The following is a 20,845-nucleotide window of genomic DNA, read 5'->3' on the forward strand; positions in this document are numbered from 1 at the left end:
CAAATTGCTGGATTATCATATTTAGACTTTTGATTCATGTTGCAAAACTACCCTCCAGAAAGATGCAAATTATTTTGAGCAATATATAGAAGTACCTGTCCTGAAACCCTGGCCAAAATTAAATACTCCATATGGTTTTTTGATGGTTTTAACTCTTTTCTAAGATAGCTATTTTTGTCTCTTTTAAGTAAATTACTTGATGAGAACCAGGTTAAAGTTGAAAAGAGTAAATTTGTAATTTTTTCCTCCTTTATATGATTTAAAATCTTGAGTGGATAAGCAGTGGGAGCAATGGAAGAATCATCTCTGTTTTCTATGTTTACCCAAATCTGGGTTCTCCTCATTCCTCATCAGAACTTCTAACTGGCTTTTCTACTAAATCCTATGTATCAAGCCAAACACTTCCTAAAGTATGGCTCTGCTTATAGCACTTAAGGGATTTTCCTTTACTTTTCAAATTAAGTTCATACTTCCGTCCTGGACTTTTAAAAGTCATTCATGTTCTAGTCCTAGCCTCTATAATCCCATCTCCCATTATTCTGCCTCCAGCCACATTGAAGGACTTATTCCCTCAACATGCCTGTTCTTTGCATTTGCTTATGTTTTTCTGTCTGTCTAAAATCCAATCCAAGTTTTAGGCTCAGTCCTTCCTGAGGTATTTACCTCTCAAGCGGAGATAATCCGGTGTTCCTCAGAACTCCAATCTCTTGGGTTTCATTCTGTGCCTTCTATTACAGTTTTATATATATAGTGGTAAAGAACACGCCTGCTAATGCAGGTTAGGCATAAGAGACGCCGGTTTGATCCCTGGGTTGGGAAGATCCCCTGGAGAAGGGAATGGCCATCCACTCCGGTATCCACGCCTGGAGAATCCCATGGACAGAGGAGCCTGGCAGGCTACAGTCCTTCGGGTCTCAACAGAGTTGGACACAAATAAGCAACGTAGCGCGCGCGCACACACACACACAGGTATATGCGTAAAATACTGGCTTTTTTTTTTTTTTCTAGTCTGTAAATTCCTTGAAAGCAGAAGAAATAGTGGTGGCCTCATCATTGGGTCTTCTCACTGACTGTGCATAGCTTTGCGACAGAGTAAGAGGATGAGAACTTTGATATTCAGCCAGGTTTACTCCTGTCCTTGAACCGTATACATCCATTCTGTGTGTGTGTGTGCGCGCGTGCACGTGTGCACTTGGTCATTTAGTTGTGTCCGACTCTTGGCAACCCCATAGACTGTAGCCCATCAGTTTCCTCTGTCTATGGGATTCTCCAGCCAAGAGTACTGGAGTGGGTTGCTGTGCCGTTTTCCAGGGGATCTTCCTGACCAGGGGTCAAACCTGCATCTCCTGCATTGGCAGGAGGATTCTTTACCACTGCCACCTGGGATGCCCATACATCCATTGTTGGAAATTTTTAAAAATGTATTTTCAAATGGGAGAAATAAAAGAGATTCTCCCTACCTTACCCCTTCTTAAAGGAGCAGTTAAGTAACTTAAGCAACTTTTGTGAATCCAGGATTTTTATATTTTATCCATAGATAAGGCATCTTAATAGTCATTTATCCTATTCTAAATAGTCATGTTTTACAGGTAAGGAAAACAGGAAAACTAAAGAGATTGAATTATTTGTTCATCACTACATAGCTAGTGGCATAGGGTCATCATCAAGAATAATGCTTATTTATGTTACTGGATGTGTGTTTATGCATATATAATGTATAAATATATCAGTATGTCTACCTCAGTCTGCTTCATTGTCCTCAAATTTTTAATCCAATCACATTTTGAGCATTTATGTAAGGTATTGATAGACACTAAAATACTGTTGAATGTGTGCTGCCAGTGCAGAAGCGAGAGACATGGGTTTGATTCCTGGGTTGAGAAGATCCTCTGGAGGAGGGCTCCACTCCAGTATTCTTGTCTGGAGAATCCCATGGACAGAAGAACCTGGTGGGCTACAGTCCATAGGTCACAAAGAGTTGGACACAACTGATGCAACTAACACACACACATACACACACATTGTACGTACTATTAGCCATTCATTGAACATTTATATTGAGTATGGAATAGATACGTAAGGTTATAGAGTTTTACCTACTAGTGAAGTTCATTCTCTTTTTAAACTAGTAATTTGCTCTGACTTTTCCACCTATTTCAGTTTATTAAGCTTTTCAGATTTCTGGAGTAATGGAACAGTATGTTTCCCACTTATTTTTTATTAATAGAAAATAGGACTTCTGCAGTAATTTCCTGTTTCTAAGGTTTGGGGTCTATTTCTTGTAACGTGTGGATGCCAGCACATTGCAAGTGAGAAGTTAGAACTATTTTCTGCTGTATTTTTTGGTTCTCTTTTAATACAGCTAGAAATGGAATGTGGGATTAAAGGAAGCGTTGAAAACAACATGAACTAATGAATTAAGTAAATTGGTTGGCTAGTTAGGGAACCTCACAGTTCTCTTAACTCATAGAAGTTTGGATTTTCCTTAGAAGGCAGCAACAGTAATAGTAGTTTTACCCTCCTGCAGTATATTGAAACATTTTCTCCTTGAGGATACTTAATATAGGAGAAACAACCACTTAAAGTAAGCTCAAATTTCATGGCAAATAACAGAGGGCAAAAGATTTATTTAAGACTTTATCTTGAAACATAAAACCAACAGCTATGAAACTTAAAATTTAGGTTGTAATCACAGCTATGCATAAGTTCTTAGAATAAACAGATGAATCAAGTTTTGGGGCTTTTTGATGTGTAGTTTTTACTATGAAATTGGTTAACACAAAATGACATTTTTTTAATTGTTGAATTTTCACAGTGGATCATACATAATGTCCCTTTACAAAAAAGGTTCACGGGTTTTCATGACTTTCCTGTTGGTTACTCTTAATCTTTTGGTGTCACATACTCTATTTTGAAGTGCCTATTGGACTATCAGTCTCTTTTGGAATAATTCTCCAACATTGCTTAAGACATTGACCTTACAAAATGCTACATTATTAGGAAGATGTGCAGTTTTGTGGTTGATTTATGTTGTCTCATTTATATCTATTGCTGTTTTAGTTTTAACTTATTATTTTCAAAGAGAGGGACAATTTAGATAGGTTCTAGGAATCACAATTTGCAATTTAAACAACATGATTCACTTCTATTAATGAATCTATATTACTGAAATTGTGTCCCCTCAGTTATTTAAACTGGGGTTGAAATACTATATGGGATCCTCAAGAAGGATAAAGAGCAAATGAGTACTGATCAGTTCAGTTCAGTCGCTCAGTTGTGTCCGACTCTTTGAGACCTCATGAATCGCAGCACGCCAGGCCTCCCTGTCCATCACCAACTCCCGGAGTCTACCCAAACCCAAATGTCCATTGAGTCAGTGATGCCATCCAACTATCTCATCCTCTTCTTTCTGGAGTTACTTCTCCACTGATCTCCAGTAGCATATTGGGCACCTACCAACCTGGGGAGTTCCTCTTTCAGTGTCCTATCTTTTTGCCTTTTCATACTGTTCACGGGGTTCTCAAGGCAAGAATACTGAAGTGGTTTGCCATTCCCGTCTCCAGTGGACCACATTCTGTCAGACCTCTCCACCATGACCCGTCTGTCTTGGGTGGCCCCACACGGCATGGCTTAGTTTCATTGAATTAGACAAGGCTGTGGTCCATGTGATCAGATTGGTTAGTAGTCTGTGATTGTGGTTTCAGTCTGTCTACCCTCTGATGCCCTCTCTTAGCGCCTACCGTCTTTCTTGGGTTTCTCTTACCTTGGACGTGGGGTTTCTCTTCACGGCCGCTCCAGCAAAGGACAGTTGCTGCTCCCTACCTTGGACGTGGGGTAGCTCCTCTCGGCCGCCACCCCTGACCTTGGACGTGGGGTTAGATAAATTCCTTTAAATACAAAATGTGGTATGATGGAAGGAGTGAGAATTCATGGTCAGACCTGAATTTCAGTTGGTAACCCTGCACAATTTAATAATATTAATACTTCTAAGCCTCACTTTCTTTATGTATAAAATACAGGTAAAAACACTTTATAGAGGTGTTGTGATCAGTGATAATGTATACAAAATTGTTGCAAGGTTCCTTGCTCAGAATAGGGGATTACTAAATTCCTGCAGAAAGGGCAAATATAGAATTTATACTAATTTTATGTAAAATGTTTCTTCCTTAGATATGTGGTGGTCAAAATGGACAACATACTGTAAAGTTGTCAGGAGTAAGACAGGGAGGATTTAGTGATGAAAGACACAAGGACCTGTCTGAAATTAATGTCTTTTAGAAACTCAAGCTACAGGATGAGGAGAGATGGCCAAGAGGGAGGCTGGTTTGCCAAGTATTTAGTTGAGATACTTTGTAGCCATACTAGATACCCTTCAACATGAAACTTCCTAACTGAACCCAAGTGATTTCTTTCAAAGGAAGTTGAACTCACCTTTTAAAAAAGTCAGAGCTTAGTTGAGCATTAAAGCATAGTATTTAATACTTGATTGTGCTACTTGACTTTATCTCTTCAGACATTACTTTTATTTAGTATTTAGTTCACCAAGCATTTTCACGTGTGAAATCCCGTTTCATTTTCAACTAACTTGTTAGGTGGCTATCATTTTTCCAGTTTTACACATGGGGAAACTAGGGTAAGTGATTTAACCAGGGTCATACTGATGGTAAATAGATGGGAGAAATGGGACTTGAGCTTCTCTCACTGTCTTTGCTGAAAGTTTAAACTCCCACTCTGCACAGTTCTTCTTGTGCACCTTCGCCTGTGGTTTGTTAGGCAGGTGAGTGCTTATAGTGTGTGTTAGTCCTTCATCATGTCCGACTCTTGGCGACCCCATGGACTGTAGCCCACCAGGCTCCTCTGTCCATAGGATTCTCCAGGCAAGAGTACTGCTTATTATGGAGATAAAAACTTACTATGTGGTAATAAATTATTAACTCTGAATTCTAGTCATTTTTCCTGGCAATTGGGAAAATTTTATTTAAGGCTTGTGATTTCTAATAAATAAGCATGTATTAGTATGAAGACTATGATTGTGAAAAATAAACTAAAAATTTCATATCATTCTAATAGTTAAACATTTATTTGTTTATATTGATTAACCTTTTTAACTGCCTTTCTCCCTTTTTCATTCTTCACCTTACTTTATTAAAGAGTACTTAATATTTGCTTTTGCTTAGGAAGTAGGCATTTTACCACTAGCTGTTGCTTGTTCTCTCAGTGTTTTTAGGACCACCTAGTTCAGTGTTTTTTCCTACCCAGATAAAAGATTTAAGAATTGAAACCTGACTTCAGGCTATTCAAGGAAGAGCTTCAGTAAGAATTTGATTTGGGGCAAAATGTAATTGGATGACTCCTGCATGTAAGGCTGGCACTATTTTTAGCTATGACAGTTGACAATTTATGATTACCACATGTACGCAAACTCTTCCTACTCTTCCTTGGGCCAGAAGTTATTTCTTTTGAATAAAAGACTGTAGTGTATGGGGAGTTATTTTAATTAAAATTTTGATTTGATAACGATGCTTTACTACTCTGTGCACTGCACAAAGCACAGTCAAAGATTTTTCACAGTTTTATTTGGAAAACGAAAGTGGGGAAGCACTGCAGGGAATAAATCACTTTTTTCTAAATGACAAATTTTGTTTAAATTGATCAAAGTTATTAATATTTGGTGATCCATAAGCATTCTCCACTGTTACAAAAGGAAAAAGCACTGTTAGGTTAATTTCAGATTTTTAAAAGGCATTTCATGAACACTTTATTTAAGAATAAAGTTTAGGTTGCCTTCGTGATTGACACTCCATTCTGCTGTACAGAGGGACTTCAGGAAGCATGAAAGGGTAAACTTTTCCTTGTACAAGCCCTTTGTCTTAATTTTCTCAGGAATAAAGAGGCCATTAAACTCTTCCTTCATAAACAGCACTACTGAAGTGATTACAGAGAATCCAAAATTAGCATTTTAGAGACCTTGTAGTTCTTATTTAAAGATGTCCTTTAATTTGAAAATATTAAACTCTTTAGTTATTTTTAGGAATAGAAACATGTTAATCTGGTCATTATTCAGACAGTGCAGCAAATATTAATGAAGCAGGTAATATAAAGATTAAAGGCATTTAGCAGTCTTTCAGGTTCTAGTAAGGAGAGAAAAGCCTGTAAGACAGTATTTACTGTTTTATAAGTTACCTGAAAGCATCACTATTTTTTATTTAATAAGTGTAGATATCTGAAAGTTTAAATAAACAAATGTTAAATCCAAAGCATAGAAACATTTTTTGAATAATTAGGATTACTACATGCTTTAAACTGGCATAAGTATGCTTTCATCCTAATCAATCAGTAATATTTACTGAAGGGTGTTTTTGTTTTAAATTTTTTAATTAAATATACAACTCATTGATTTTTAGTATATTTCCAGAATTGTGCAGCCATCACCATTATTTAATTTCAGAACATTTTCATCCCCACCCTCAAAAAAATCTTAAACCCATCATCAGTCATTCCCAGTCTCTACTCCCAGTTCCTGGCAACCACAAATCTACTTTCTGCTTCTATAGAATTGCCTATTCAAGACACTTGATATAAACAGAACCGAACAACTGCGTAACCTTTTGTGTTTGGCTTCTTTAGCTTAGCGTAATATTTTCAAGACTCATCCATATTGTAGCATGTTATCAGTACTTCATTCCTTTTTATGGCTGAATAATATTCCATCATATGAATATTTTGTTTATCCATTTATCAGTTGATGGATATTTGGATTGTTTCCTCCTTGGGTCACTATGAGTAATGCTGTTGTGAATGATTGTATACATAGATTTTTCTAGTCTTTTGGATGGAAATTCCTAGGAGTGGAATTGCTGGGGTAACTCTGTTCAACTTTTTCAGGAATTGCCAGTTTTTCACCATGGCTGAATTTTATATTCCCATCAGCAATGTAAGAGGATTCCAGTCTTTTACTTCTTGCCAACATTTGTCATCTGCCTTTTTTATTTTAGCCAACCTAGTGTGTCTGAAGTGATATCTGATTGTGGTTTTGGTTTGCATTTCTCTAATGATTAATGACACCTTTACATTGCTTACTGGCCATATTCTTTGCAGAAATTTATATTCAAATCCTTTGCCAATTTTCAGCTGGTTTCTCTTTCTATTGTTGAGTTGCAAGTTTCTTAAATATATTCTGAATTCAAGTCTTGTATCAGATGTTTAATTTGTAAATACTTTCTCCCATTCTGTGGTTGAATATTCACTTTGATAATGTCTGCTAAAGCACAGAAGTTTTTGATTTATTGAGGTCAATTTATTATTTTTTTTTAAAACTGTTTCTGCTATAAGGAAACATTGCCTAATCCAAAACCATGAAGATTTATACTTATTTTTTTCTTCTAAGAGTTTTGCACTTTAAACTCTTCAGGTCTTCAATCCATTTTGAGTTGTATATGGTGTAAGGTATGGGTCCAACCTCAGTCTCTTTGAAGTTAAATGTCCAGTTGTCCTAGCACCACTTGTTGAAAAAACTGTTCTTTCCCCCCATTGAATGTCTTTGCATCCTTGTCAAAATCACTTGACCGTAATGTAGGGGTTTATTTCTGGACTTTTAATTTTATTCCATAATCTATCTATCTGTCCATCCTTACACAGCTACCAAACTGATTACTGTAGCTTTGTTGGAAGCTTTGAAAAAGGAAAGTGCCAGGTCTCCGACTCTGTTTTTCAAAATTATTCTGGCTATTCTGGATCTCTTGCATTTCCATAGGAATTCTATTATTGGCTTGTCAGTTTTTGCTAAAAGGCAGCTAGGATTTTGATAGAGATTGCTCTATAGATCAATTTGAGGCGCATTACCGTTTTTGTAATGCCTTTTAGTCTGTAAACATGGGCTGTCTTTCCATGTGTGTGTCTTTAATTTCTTTCAACACTTTTGTAGTTTCAGTTTCTAAGTCTTTGCTCTGTTGAAACTCTTTTTGATGCTATTGTAAATGGAATTCTTCTCCTAATCCATTTTCAGATCATTCATTGCTAGTATAGAAATACAATTGGTTTTTTATATATGAATCAATATATGTGTGTGTGTGTGTGTGTGTGTGTGTGTGTGTGTATATCCTACAACCTTTCTGGATTTGTTTATTAGTTCTGTTGCTTTTTTGGTGGATTCCTTAGGATTTTCCACCTATGACATTGTGTTGTTTGCAAATAGAGGTTGTTGAATTTCTTCCTTTTCTGTCTGGATACCTTTTATTTCTTTTTCTTGACTGCCCTACCTCCATGCCTCCAGGACAGTGTTGAATATTAGTTGAAAAAGGAATATCCTAGCTTAGTTCTTGGCCTTAGGGGAAGTGCTTTCAGTCTTTCATCATTAAGTACGATGTTAGTTGTGGGTTTTTTGTAGATAACCTTTATCAGCTTGAGGACGTTCCTTCCATTCCTATTGCTAGTTTGTATTTTTATAATGAAAAGGGTCTTGGATGTTGTCATATGCTTCTTTGTTGTGATGATGTGGGGTTTTGTCCTTAATTCTTTTAATATGGTGTGTTATTGATGGGTTTTCATATGTTGAAACCAGCCTTGTATTCCTGTGATAAATACCACTTGGCCATGGTATGTAACCCTTTTGATGTGTTGCTGGATTCATATTGCTCGTACTTTGTTGAGGATTATTGTATCTGTATTCATAAGGAATCTCGGTCTGTAGTTTTCTTGTGATGGGTCTGCCTGATTTTGGTGTCAGGGTTGAACAAACATCTAGACTAACTAACAGATATAATGCATAAATTTCTTGATGGATATTAGAAGCAATAGTATTTGAATATATTTCTCAGGAAGGAAAGGATTTTGAAAAAATTTTATGACTCCCTCCATTGAGAATCACTAATACTGGATAAACTTTATCTTTCAAAGTTTTTCATTAAAACCAATTTAAGGAATCTGTGAAACTAGAAATACTGGTGAATATCATTTAAAATTGTACCCCTCTTTGCTAGAAACTGTATTTTTTTTAATCCTTGCAGCTTCACTAACAATCTGTTAAATTCCTTTACAAAAAAGGATTGAAACCCTTCTATACTTGCACAGTGACCATGACGACCATGCATATTGCTCCTCAGACCTTCCTGTAGGTGTATTACTTTTGTCTTTCGTTTGCCCATCAGTTCCGAGTCAACGTGTCTCTCTTGACTCTTCTGCCCTTTGTCCCTCCTCAGCAGCAGGGCATCTCTGGGACTTATTTCCACATGACTCTCATTGTATCTGTTTTAAGAACTATACTATTTGCATATTTTCACACTATATATATATATATATATATATATATGTATATATCTATATCTATATCTATATATAGACTTGTAGACAAGATCTTCAGAGCTCTTCCATTTCTTGCAAAGACCTCATTTTTAGGAACCGTTTGATAGGTAGAAAGGAAGTAGTAGGTTATAGTTTACTGTACTTGCACGCAGTTAGGTTTATATTAGGCTGCAGTCACTGAATATCACTGGATCATATACATGACTATTCTCATATCATTAGCTTAGGGGAAATTGGCTTGATTCAGCCCAAGGCACCAGAACTTTAACTATGAGCTGTATGTAAATATTAATATTAAGCTATCAGGGAGGGTATTTTCTTCCCAGGAGGAAAGCCTACTGGGAGAACCACAGTTGTTATAAGATTCTCTAGTGGTATCAAACAGGAATAGAAAGGGTGCATTTTTGGTAAACATAGTAGTAATTCATGCTTCCCTCAAAAAGGGACAATTTCAGGTGGCATAAGAGGGAATGAAGCAAATTAAGTTTATAACAGTACAACCCAGAGATAAAACCGTTAACTAGATAGTCTTTCAGACTTCATAGTTACACATTTTTAATAAAAGTCTGAGCCTTTAATTTGGCATCATGTGTGAAGAGGGTGAGTTTTATCGGTAGGAAGCCTGTGTTAAAAATTCATGTTCACTACTTATTAAATGATCTGGGTCTTGCTTTTCTTGTCTGAAAGCCTGCCTCATAGTTTTAACAATTGAAAGAGATAATGTCTATAGACAGTATTCGGTCTAAGTGCCCAGTAAATGCTGACTCAGGAAATAAAGGGATATGTGGAAAATGTAGATTGGCAACATGGAAAACACTTCTTAGGTGTAAAAAGTCTGTAACTTTTCGGTCTCTTTTTTAGCTCCTCTCATACTGTTGTCATAATGGCATAGTTTATAATGGCTTGAAAAATTATAGGAATGTGAATTTGTTTTCCTAAATCTTTAGTAATGTTTGACCAAAAGGAATGTTCATTTCAAAAAACTGACATAAAATATTTAAGCTTCTTACCCCCTAGTAAATCTAGATCAAAAAGAAAGCAGATATTTTAAATTTTTCTCACATGAACAATAGAACATAAAATCTGACTAATTTGGACACACTGATTGGGAGTTTGAATGCAGGACTGACGTGTGTCTCTGTACTAACTGTGAATCCTGCCCGTTTCTGTGAGTCTCCAGGAAGTAAAGCCTCACCCAGAGTCACACAGTGCTGAGGACGTGGGCGCCAGGGTGTGCTCCTGGGCCCCTGTCCCTGGTGCTTCTTTCCACCACAGCCATCTGTACAGCAGTCATAGACTACTTATAAATAATTCTTATCTAGTCATGGAAACTGTTCAGACAGTAACTCTTGTTTTTTTAGGTAACTTGATTTGACGTTAATATATGTTGTATATACCTTTAAGTCTTTTTAATGATGGTAAGAAATAGTGAGGATATCTGCATTTATCTTTTATCAACAATAGTGATATTGAGGGTTAATAAATGTTTTGGAGCACTTTGAGGATCAGACATTTTTACAAAGGAAGAGTTTTTTTTTTTTTTTTTTCCTCATATAAAAATAGATTTGGGGTGTTTACTTGCTCATTCATCTAGGTTATCAACTTGTATTTGCCCTGTAATGATGAACACTTAGGTATGTTTTAAAATTACTTTCCGGGTGATTTATAAAGTGACATGTTTGTGATATAACACAGCAATGTTTGCTAAGTTGCTTTGGTCATGTCCAACTCTTTGCAGCCCTATGGACCATAGCCCACTAGACTCCTCTGTCCATGGGATTCTCTAGGCAAGAATACTAGAGTGAATTGCTGTGCCCTCCTCCAGGGGATCTCCCAACCCAGGGATGGAACCCAAGTCTCTTACATCTCCTGCATTGGCAGGCGGGTTCTTTACCACTAGTGCCATCTGGATAGCCCAAAGTTATTCATAGGTTGACGTTTTCTTTTTCCATGTGTATTTATTATTTAAAAACATGAATAAGAAGGTGATGATGATTATGGTGGCATTTATAATAATAACAAAAATAACAGCTTTGACATTAAGAGATATTTATTTTATGCTGTATGCTATATTAAATGTATTCTATTCATTATCTTACTGATGAAGAATTTTGTTAATTCATTATCTCACTTAATCCTTACAACATCTCAGTAAAATCAGTAATGATCTCAGTAAAATCATTTCTATTTGTGTACATATTTTATAGAGGAAGAAGGTGAAGTGTAGAGTGATTTAATGACTTGCCTAAAGTCACATAACTAGTATGTTATGGAACCAGTGTTTGAGTCTAGGTGATTGGACTCCGGAGTCTTAAGTGCTTTGTCTGTGTAAGCTCCTGTTGTGTCTGTCTTAGATAAGCTACTGTTGTGGGGCATAGGGGGAGCCTCCAGGAAAGACTGTTACCAAAGACTAACTTTGTTACTGTTTTTCCCTACCCTCTTACTGAAAGAAAGAAAACTGCACTGGTTATTAGAATTGTTGCTAGCAGAGACTTAAAATGAGCCCTGTCCCTGTAGGTTTTCTAGATGCCTACCCATTCTTCAAGACTCAGCTGTCTCTTACAAAGTCTTTTAAAATTTTCTCCAGTCTTTTTCCTTTTCTAAATTCTCACAATGGTATGGTATTTGTTTTAAAATTTACTGATACTGGTTTTATGTGTCTTATCTTCCTAGAATTGTGGTGTTTTCTAGTGGGACAGGGCTTAAAGAAAAATCCATGCCCCCATTTTCAGGTTTTTAAATTCATTCTACTAGGTTGAGTTGTTTTTGTTTTTTAACAGCATCAGCTCAGTGAGTGTTTGCTGAATGTCAGAAAGCTATTAGCATTGCTGTTATTTCTTTATTCAGTGTTTGTTACTCATGGTGTAGATGGACTATTTCAAGTTCTGGTCAGGTTGCAGTTGTGCTAGTATATTGGCATAGTAGTAGAAACTAGTTGAATAGGACAAAACTGATGTGGGTGTTTTAGGCAGAGTTGGAGCAAACTCGAAATAGAGAAACTTTAATAAATAGTTGAAATCAGAGTTTGAAAACAAAGCTGTAAATCCTATATAGGATGTTAAATTAATAGAATTCAAATCAGATCATATTTAGGAGGGTGGAATAAATGTTCCTTAAACATAATAAATGTTGAACGCCTGGTATGTGTAGCACACTTACGGGCATTTAAAATATCTTAATCAGTACTCATATGATATTTACTAATAGGAATTTAGGGCTTCATAATAATATCATATACATAAATTTCATAATAATATCATATACATAAATTTTCCCACAGAAGTACCCTTAACACTAAAGGAAGTTCAAACACATTAGAGGACCTGGGGATCAAGACTAAAGTAGCCCCTAGATGTGATTTTTCTTTATTGCCTCCTTCATCTTAAAAATAACCATTTAAAATTGTACTCAAGAGTATATCCATATTTATTTTACTATAAGAACACTCCCTGATCCCAACTGTCCACAATCCAGAAAGGGATGAACTATGTTTAGCCTGTGAGTTCAAGAGATCTTGGGCCTCCTGCAGAGGAGGGTTGTATGTTCTCCTTGGGTTGTACATAACCTGATCCTGAGACCACAGGCCCCTGGTTATTCGATCCCCATGGTGGCCTGTGACCATGGGCCAAGAGCAGACTTGCTAGGTTAGGCTTTGTCCCACTCCTTACTATTAATAAACATTATATAATAATGTAACGTGTTTTTTTCTTTGACACCTAAAGTTTTATGGCATTGCATTTACCTGCTCCTAGAGGAAAATAGCTTTCTGGATAGTATAAAGGCTATTTCCCTCTATTATTAGCTTTGTAGGAAATGTTTGTTTCAGTGATAGCCAGGTTAGGTTACAGTTTTGTGAAGTTTCTCAGAGATCTCTTAAAAGCAGAGCCGTGAACCTCATCTTTTTAGTTTTTAGTAAAGTTTTAATTTCTTAGCATGTTTTGAGTTAGTAGTTTTTCTGTGTTGATATTTTTTCTATTATTTGAATATATATGTATATACACACTTTATCTTAAGGCCATTTTACTTTTGTAGGTAAATAAAAATGGATAAGGTAATGTTCTAATTTCGGATCTCTTCTTTTTGCATCTTTAGTTGTTGACCTCCTCTACTGGAGAGACATTAAGAAGACTGGAGTGGTGTTTGGTGCCAGCTTATTCCTGCTGCTCTCACTGACAGTATTCAGCATTGTGAGTGTAACGGCCTACATTGCCTTGGCCCTGCTCTCTGTGACTATCAGCTTTAGGATATATAAGGGTGTGATCCAGGCTATCCAGAAATCTGATGAAGGCCACCCATTCAGGTGAGACGTCTGGAAAACAAGGCACGCATTGGCAGCACTACAGTCTCAGTATTGACTGAGGCTAGTCTCTGCTATTTGTAGAGATACAGGCATGCTTTTTTTTTTTTTAACTGCTAAAAGATAATTGCAAATTTTTGCTAAAAAGCTATACCAAAAGCATCTGCTTTTTAGATTTCCTAATGGTCATTTCATAGGCTCCTGATGGAAAAGACTAGGTTTATGGATCATTAGCCGTAGCCTAACTCCACTACATGTTAGTAATATTTACTCATTAGAAGTAGGTGTTGGTTACCTAATTTTACTTTTAAGGAAGCTTTATCTTTTTAACATGTTTGGGATTGGCGAGAGTTATATTTTCTTTATTGATTACTCTTTATGCTGTTTGATACTATGCTTTTCCATCATGCTTCCTCACTATGTCTGTCTTTTCTTACCATTTCTTCCTACTCTGTCTAGTTTCTTCTCCACCTTCCCTAAGGCATTACTTTGGTATTATCCTTTGGAGAACTCCTTTATTTCACCATTTTCTTGTCTGTAAATTATCATCATCTTACCTTATTTTGAAAGTACACTAGCATTATATTTCTGGTTGCTAATGGGGTGGACACACCTCAACTTGGATCTTCTGATCTCACTTCATACTTGGCACGTTCCCCACCCTCATCCCCTCCTTTAAAAATTGAGATAAATATAATTCACATACTGTAAAATTCAGTGGTTTTCCATATATTCATGGATTTGTACAACCATCACCATCTCATTCCAGATATTTTCATTACACTCAAAAGACATTTTGTACCTATAGCTGCTCCCCACCTGGCCCCTGACAGCCACTAAGTTTTCATATTTTTAAATGAGTCTTTTATCTCAGACTTACCAGTTTCTATCACTTAACACCACTGTTGTCCTAATTTCAGGTTCCCAGTTTTCTTGAGACTCGATGAGATACAGACATTACTACATTTTACAGAGGAAACAAAGTATGAATTCAGTAATATGAAATTGCAACTTCAAAACAGCAGTTATATCATGCCACAAATCGTAAAGGAGTATGATTTTTAATTAGTTACACTGAAATATATAAAAACATTGTCAGGCCAACAATTCTAAATTATCTATAAACTTTACATATTGTTTGATTTAAAGAAACTAACGAAACATTATTGTTAGCTCAAAGGCCTTTTATAGTCATAAAGTAAATTCATCTAACATGCCAATTTAACTGCCTTTCGGACGGTGTTCCAAGTTCTTCAGTCACGTTAGTAAAGTTAGGATCACTGTGGTCTTTGGGGAGGAGTGAGGGCTGTGCTGCCATGGCAGTAACAGCGCATGCGTGCCGGGCGAGAGCGTGCGGGCGTCCCCCGGCGCACGCCCTTGGGCCTGCTGGGCAGGCGTCTTGTCTTCAGCAGGAGCAAAAGCAGTGGTACAGAGAAACAATACAGCTAAGGTCATATCAGCCACTTCTCTATATTTCTTAAAACTGCACTAATAAATTTTTGCTGGTTTAAGGGTTAGGTGTGAATGTTTGACCATTTTTAACTTGATAATAATAACTTGCTATTTGTTGGCCAATAAATAATGATGGACTGGGAAGCCTGGCGTGCTGCAGTCCATGGGATCACAGAGTTGGACACGACTGAGCAACTGAACTGAAATAATAGTTGTCCTGTGCTAGACATCGTACTAATAAAGGTGATGTTCTTAGTCCTTGACAGTTTATACTGTAGCAGAAAAAAATGTACAGGTATACACATGTCTATATTTCAGGATGGATATGATAATTACTATAAGAATAATACAAAAGAAAGCGTTATTTGAGTTACATAGTAGGGTGGGGGAGCGGCCTTCATGTATGGGTGGGACATGAGGTGGTGCTGGCTGACTTGGGTGTGCCGTCACCAGAGGTGAGGGGAGAGCACCGTGGATGGGAAAAGAGCATGAGAAACAAAGCCTCCCATTAAGGTGAAGAACGTCTGATGAATAGCTCAATTTTGAACTACAGCATAGTAGTGAGAAAGAAGATTGGAAGCATTCAGGGTTGGAAAGTCAGAATCAGAATGTTTGAGTTTGAATGGATTCAGGAAGTCTGTTTCTCTAATTTTGTAGAGGTGGAACCATGACCCAGAGAAGTTACATTCCTTTTGCAAGGTTAAATACCTAGGTGGTATCAGGTCTTCTGATTCCTACCTGAGTTCAGCCTAAATAGCACTATCTAGTATAGCGCAAGAAAAAAGGAATCCAAATACATCCACTTAAAGTGATGGTATAGTGAATAAAAACAAGGAGATATATTTGGACATATTGCAGGAGTAAAACTAGAGACAAGGAATTACTAGAGAGGACGGTAATTTCCAGTGTAACTAGTGTCCACAGACATGGGGAGTTTTTGAGAGGGACTGGATACGGAGCTGCTTCCAACAGATAAGAGAGAGTAGCACTTCTGATTGCTCCAAGATGTTTGAAACAATAATGAAACAATTCCTGCTGACTTGACTATTTTTCCCCATTACAGTTGTCTTCTTAAATTTGACAGTTCCAGCTATTTCACTATAGATTGGAGCACCTGAATGAACAGTCTGGGGCTTGATTTATTCGTGTTTTCATTCCAGTATTTTTGCCTGGAAATCCCATGGACGGAAGAACCTGGTAGGCTACAGTCCATGGGTCGCAAAGAGTCAAACCCAACTGATCAACTTCACTTTCCCTTTCTTTCCCCTAAAGATTAGGCGAAGAGAGTGTCGTTATTTGGAAATGAATAGGATCTTTCTTAGGAAAAGTTGATAACATTTTGTCCACCTGAAAAAACCAAATCCACAATAATAACTACCATTAATTGAGTGCTTCTTTGTCCTTGATTGTATTAATAAGCACTTTATGCATTGAAATCTCAAGATAATCTCTGTTGTATAAATGAGGAAATTGAGTTAAAGGGATGACTAAATAACTTCTAAAGTTACACAGCCAGGTTAGTGGCAGAGCTTAACATTCAAGCTCAGAATCTGTCTGACTTCAAAGCATATGCTTATTTGCTATACTTGCCTTATCAATCAAACACCCCATGCTTGGTGAGTTTTTACATTGTGCTTATTAATTTGGAAGGAGTATGCTTCTATAGTAAAATATTTTATTAATGTGCTCCTTTATGGATATCTGTTTGCCAATTGATTGACATTCACAAAAAATCATTCCAGTCAGTGACAGTTAAGGTGTGTCTTTTTTTCTAGGGCATATTTGGAATCTGAAGTTGCTATATCTGAGGAGTTGGTTCAGAAGTACAGTAATTCTGCCCTTGGTCATGTGAACTGCACAATAAAAGAACTCAGACGCCTCTTCTTAGTTGATGATTTAGTTGATTCTCTGAAGGTAAGTTTATTTGCTTTCCATTTTTTGACATACCCAGAATTTAACATCAGAGTTAAGAGAATAAAACTCTGTTTTCTAAATTAAAGTAAATGATAAAGATGTAATGAAATCATTACTGTAAACTTCTGTTCTGAAATTCAGAATCAAATAAAATATTTAAGATGGAGGAAAGGCAATTCCTTTTTAAAGGAAGATGTTATAAATTCTAAGTTTTGGAAATCATAAAGATTAAAAGGGAGAATTTTGGCTTGTAAGAATAAAGATTATCTAGTAGATTTAATGCCAAATATTATTTCATCTGGTTTGACTTTGTTTTACAGTCTGGCACATATATACATATAAGCTATTTCATATCCCTACACTTTTTGTGAATGTTTTCTTGAAAAGTGTTAATATTCTGAAACACTTCAACTGATCATCAGTTGGTAATCTTTGGAATTTAGTTTTTGGATCTTGCTACATAGCAGCTGTTAGTCTCACCTTGTAAGTAAGCTTGCCAGAGTTCAGACTGATTCTAAATGAGCACTAAATTGGTCACATAATGTGAACCCCAAGAACTGGGACTACAGTACTTTTCTTTTGTGTAGAACCTACTGTCTGTGTTTTGTGTATTACTGCCTGTGATTTAAGACAGACTTGTTTCATATCTAAGCCTGGGTAGAAATGTACTATGGTAGTAATTACCATAATTTCTCTTTTCTAAGAGATATGTACAAGTTTGCAATTTGTTGTGCAAACCAAGGATGTCATAGCAATAGGACGATTGGGCCTTTAGATTTGGCAAAACAATTTCTCTGGTGGTCAGAATAGATTTAAATGCTCAAAATGCTTTTAACATATATCTTAGTCTTAATAAGCCAGTAATGGACGTTATTTTCAGCTGTGTGCTTCTCTCAGTTTATTAAGACTTGGAACCTCAGTTACTAATAACATTAATGGTAAAAAATTGAGTTTCCTTTTATTATTGATTATCTCTTTTGTGTAGAGTGCTTGCATTTAGTGACCCATTCTGTAGTAGTGCTTTAAAATAATCTGATGTCAGTCTGTAAATAAAGAGATCATGGTTATATCATTGGGATCTTTGATTAGTATCAAGAGGAAACAAATAATATTTGGGAGCAAATCAAATACAACCTTGTACTCATGGGTCCTGGAAGAAACCAGTTTTTATTCATTGAAATGGTATTTGCATTGAACAGCTTGACTGTTCATGAACAGTTTGACTGTTCATGAACAGCTTGACTGTTCATAGAACATGTTTGAAAAATTATTGAGGGGAATGCACTAGTGTAGTTTAAAATGAAGGGTTTTGTGGGTAGGAGTTGATTGAGAGGAAACACTAAATAGTAACACAGAGGTTCAAATAGCGTAGGGCCATCTCTGAATTCGGCAGTCAGAAATTGTTGGGGGGGAGCGGAGGGCTTTGAACAAAGGCATCAGGAAGCTGGATTGAGGAGTCTTTTTTTTTTTTATATTTATTAATAAAAACTGCAACAGATATAAACTCAAAGTGCTCATGTTTGCACTGTGTAACAGTGAAGACAGTTATGCATGTCTAACATTTTTCTTGAGAGAAGAGGCATTCTTGAAGAAATCTGTTTAAAACAAATTGATCTGGGAATGACTCATTCATTGTTTTCTAGTTCTTACAAATTAGAGCTTCAAGTTTCCCCTTGTCTTTAATCAGTTGAAATCTTATTCTTTCAGTTTATTGTCATCTATACACAGTTCTCTGTGTAGACAGTTATGTAGGTGTGGAAATATTTGCAAAGGCTAGGGAAGTGAGAAAATATTATAGGAGGACTGATTAAATACTTTAGAAAACCTTTAAAATCTGATTTCCACAGATATTTGAAAGTAGAGTAAAAGGAAATTTTATTAATAAATACTTTTATGAGATAATTTCTTTTTGCTGTTAAATCTCATTTTAAAAATTTCCTTTGAAAATTACCTTGGGTTTTTGGGGGTTTTTTTTAATGAGGAAGCTAACATAAATGAAAGAATCTGAACTTGGTAAATTCTGCCTTCAGTCATTTTGCTAATTTGAAGGTAACAGGAAGTGGCATATAATGGGATAGGTTACTTTTTGAAACGCTTAAATTCTATGAAATTTTCTTTTAAAAATACTGTTTCTTAATATTGGGGGGAAAAAGGCAGTTGAATTAGAAGCCTAGTTTACTACCGCTTCTCCTTAAGGATTAGGAAGGAGAAAACTTTTTTGAATGGTTTTCCAAAGTAGTGTTTTTTGGCAAGCCCAGAGCTCAAGGAAAGCTGCTTGGTGACTTCTGCTGAGGCAAATACATTCAGGGCTCCAAATAACATTTGTATTAACACTCTGAATGATCCTTGCATTGAGGTCTCAAAATCTGTTGAGGCAAGGAGTAAGGCAGGGTGTCTGTCTTATTCTTGCAATACAAAGCCCTCTGATAACATACATGGAGGGTCTTCCTTGATCAACTTTGTGGTTCTGCTGTACATGGGGTACTTCAGTTAAACCTTTTCTTACATCATTGTGTATGGTTAGTATAGATTCCACTTGTGTTCACTGAATAAGGGAACTATAGAAACACAGGATACTTGCTTAGTATGTCTTACTGAGAAAAGCGGAGGAAAACAACACTTTTGTCTCTCTTTAAAATGACTTTAGTGTTCCTTTTCTAGAGGGAGTTCTTGAGTGTTTGCCACTCACCCCCATAGTTTTTATTCATATAGAGAGCATTTTTTAAAAGATTATTTTCCTTCTGACTAGTTTACCCTTTGCCTTTTAGCCACAGCAGTTAGTGGGAGAATAATATTCTTCCTCCCTAAAGCAAGCAAAAATATTTTTTCAGATCTCTTTTTTTTTCTTTCTCTTCTTCAATGTAAAGGAAAAATAAACCTGCTCTGTTAAATTGATTGGATTTCCTTTTATTCAGATTTTAAATTTGGAAAGTTTGCTAATAAATAGCCCCAGTCTCTGCAGTTTCCAAATGAATTTATCTTGTTAAATAACAGAGTTTTTAAAAAATTTATAAAAACCAACTTTTGATTGGGAGTACTTTTATTTTGTATCATTCATAGCTAGGAAAATGGACACCACATTAATTTTAAGAAAGTACAGGAGGTAGTCATCTCATTTATAGTTTTTTGTTTTTTTTTTTTTCCATTTAGAAAATAGACATTGTAGCAAGCTCTGTGGCTTATTTAAAATAGTAGCTTTTTAAAATTTCAAAGAGGTTTCTCTGTAAGTCACTATCTTTGTAAGTGTTTCATGCCCTCAAATTTATATAATCTACATTTCTAGATTCTGGGTCCTAATTACCTCTACTTCTATTTGAAACCTTCCTCAGAAATTACAAAATTTAGAGTCATTATTCTTAGCATGTGAAATTTTTCTCCTCCTTTCTTACTATCATATTTTTGGAAGTGTGTGAGAGGGCCTGGCTATTCTATATGTTATTCTGAAGAAACAACCAAAAATAACCAAAGCCCAAGGTTCATCAAGCCTGTTGGAAAAGATTTGACATCAGATGGTGGTTATCAGTGTGCCTGGCCTACATCTCCCGTTTGGTGGTTGACTTGGACAAATAAAAAGACACACCCTGCAGATTTCTCCTTTTAAATTCTTGTGTGCAGCTGGCCCTTCACCAATGTGGGGATCAGGAGCACCGACACCCCCCGCACACACACAGGTGACGGTCTGTGCAGTTCATAGCTGGCTCTCCACGGCCCCAGTTCCTCCTCATCCAAGGCCCTTCTGTGTCTGTGCTTCCTCTGGTACCCCTGGTCCCGTATTCACAGGTTCCAACAGCTGAGGATCCTGTAGTATTTACTATTGAAAAACCTGTGCTGACAAGTGGGCCTGTGTAGTTCAGACTCCTGTGTTCAGAGGTCAGCTGTAAT

The 20,845-nt window shown here is 36.4% G+C and overlaps 1 protein-coding gene across 5 annotated transcripts in view; it reads left to right on the forward strand.

Moving 5' to 3' along the window:
* The window catches only part of RTN4 (reticulon 4), a 69,494-nt gene that overhangs the window by 39,867 nt on the left and 8,782 nt on the right, over positions 1–20,845 (forward strand). For 4 of the 5 annotated variants that reach the window (XM_061155431.1, XM_061155432.1, XM_061155433.1 and 1 more), the window contains 2 exons: positions 13,393–13,600; positions 16,825–16,963. In XM_061155431.1, the coding sequence (XP_061011414.1) occupies positions 13,393–13,600; positions 16,825–16,963 (347 nt within the window). The remainder of the gene's footprint in view (positions 1–13,392; positions 13,601–16,824; positions 16,964–20,845) is intronic. The other variant, XR_009694765.1, reaches the window with a different exon arrangement.

This window comes from Dama dama, chromosome 11 (genome assembly GCF_033118175.1).
Source record: "Dama dama isolate Ldn47 chromosome 11, ASM3311817v1, whole genome shotgun sequence".
NCBI lineage: Eukaryota > Metazoa > Chordata > Mammalia > Artiodactyla > Cervidae > Dama > Dama dama.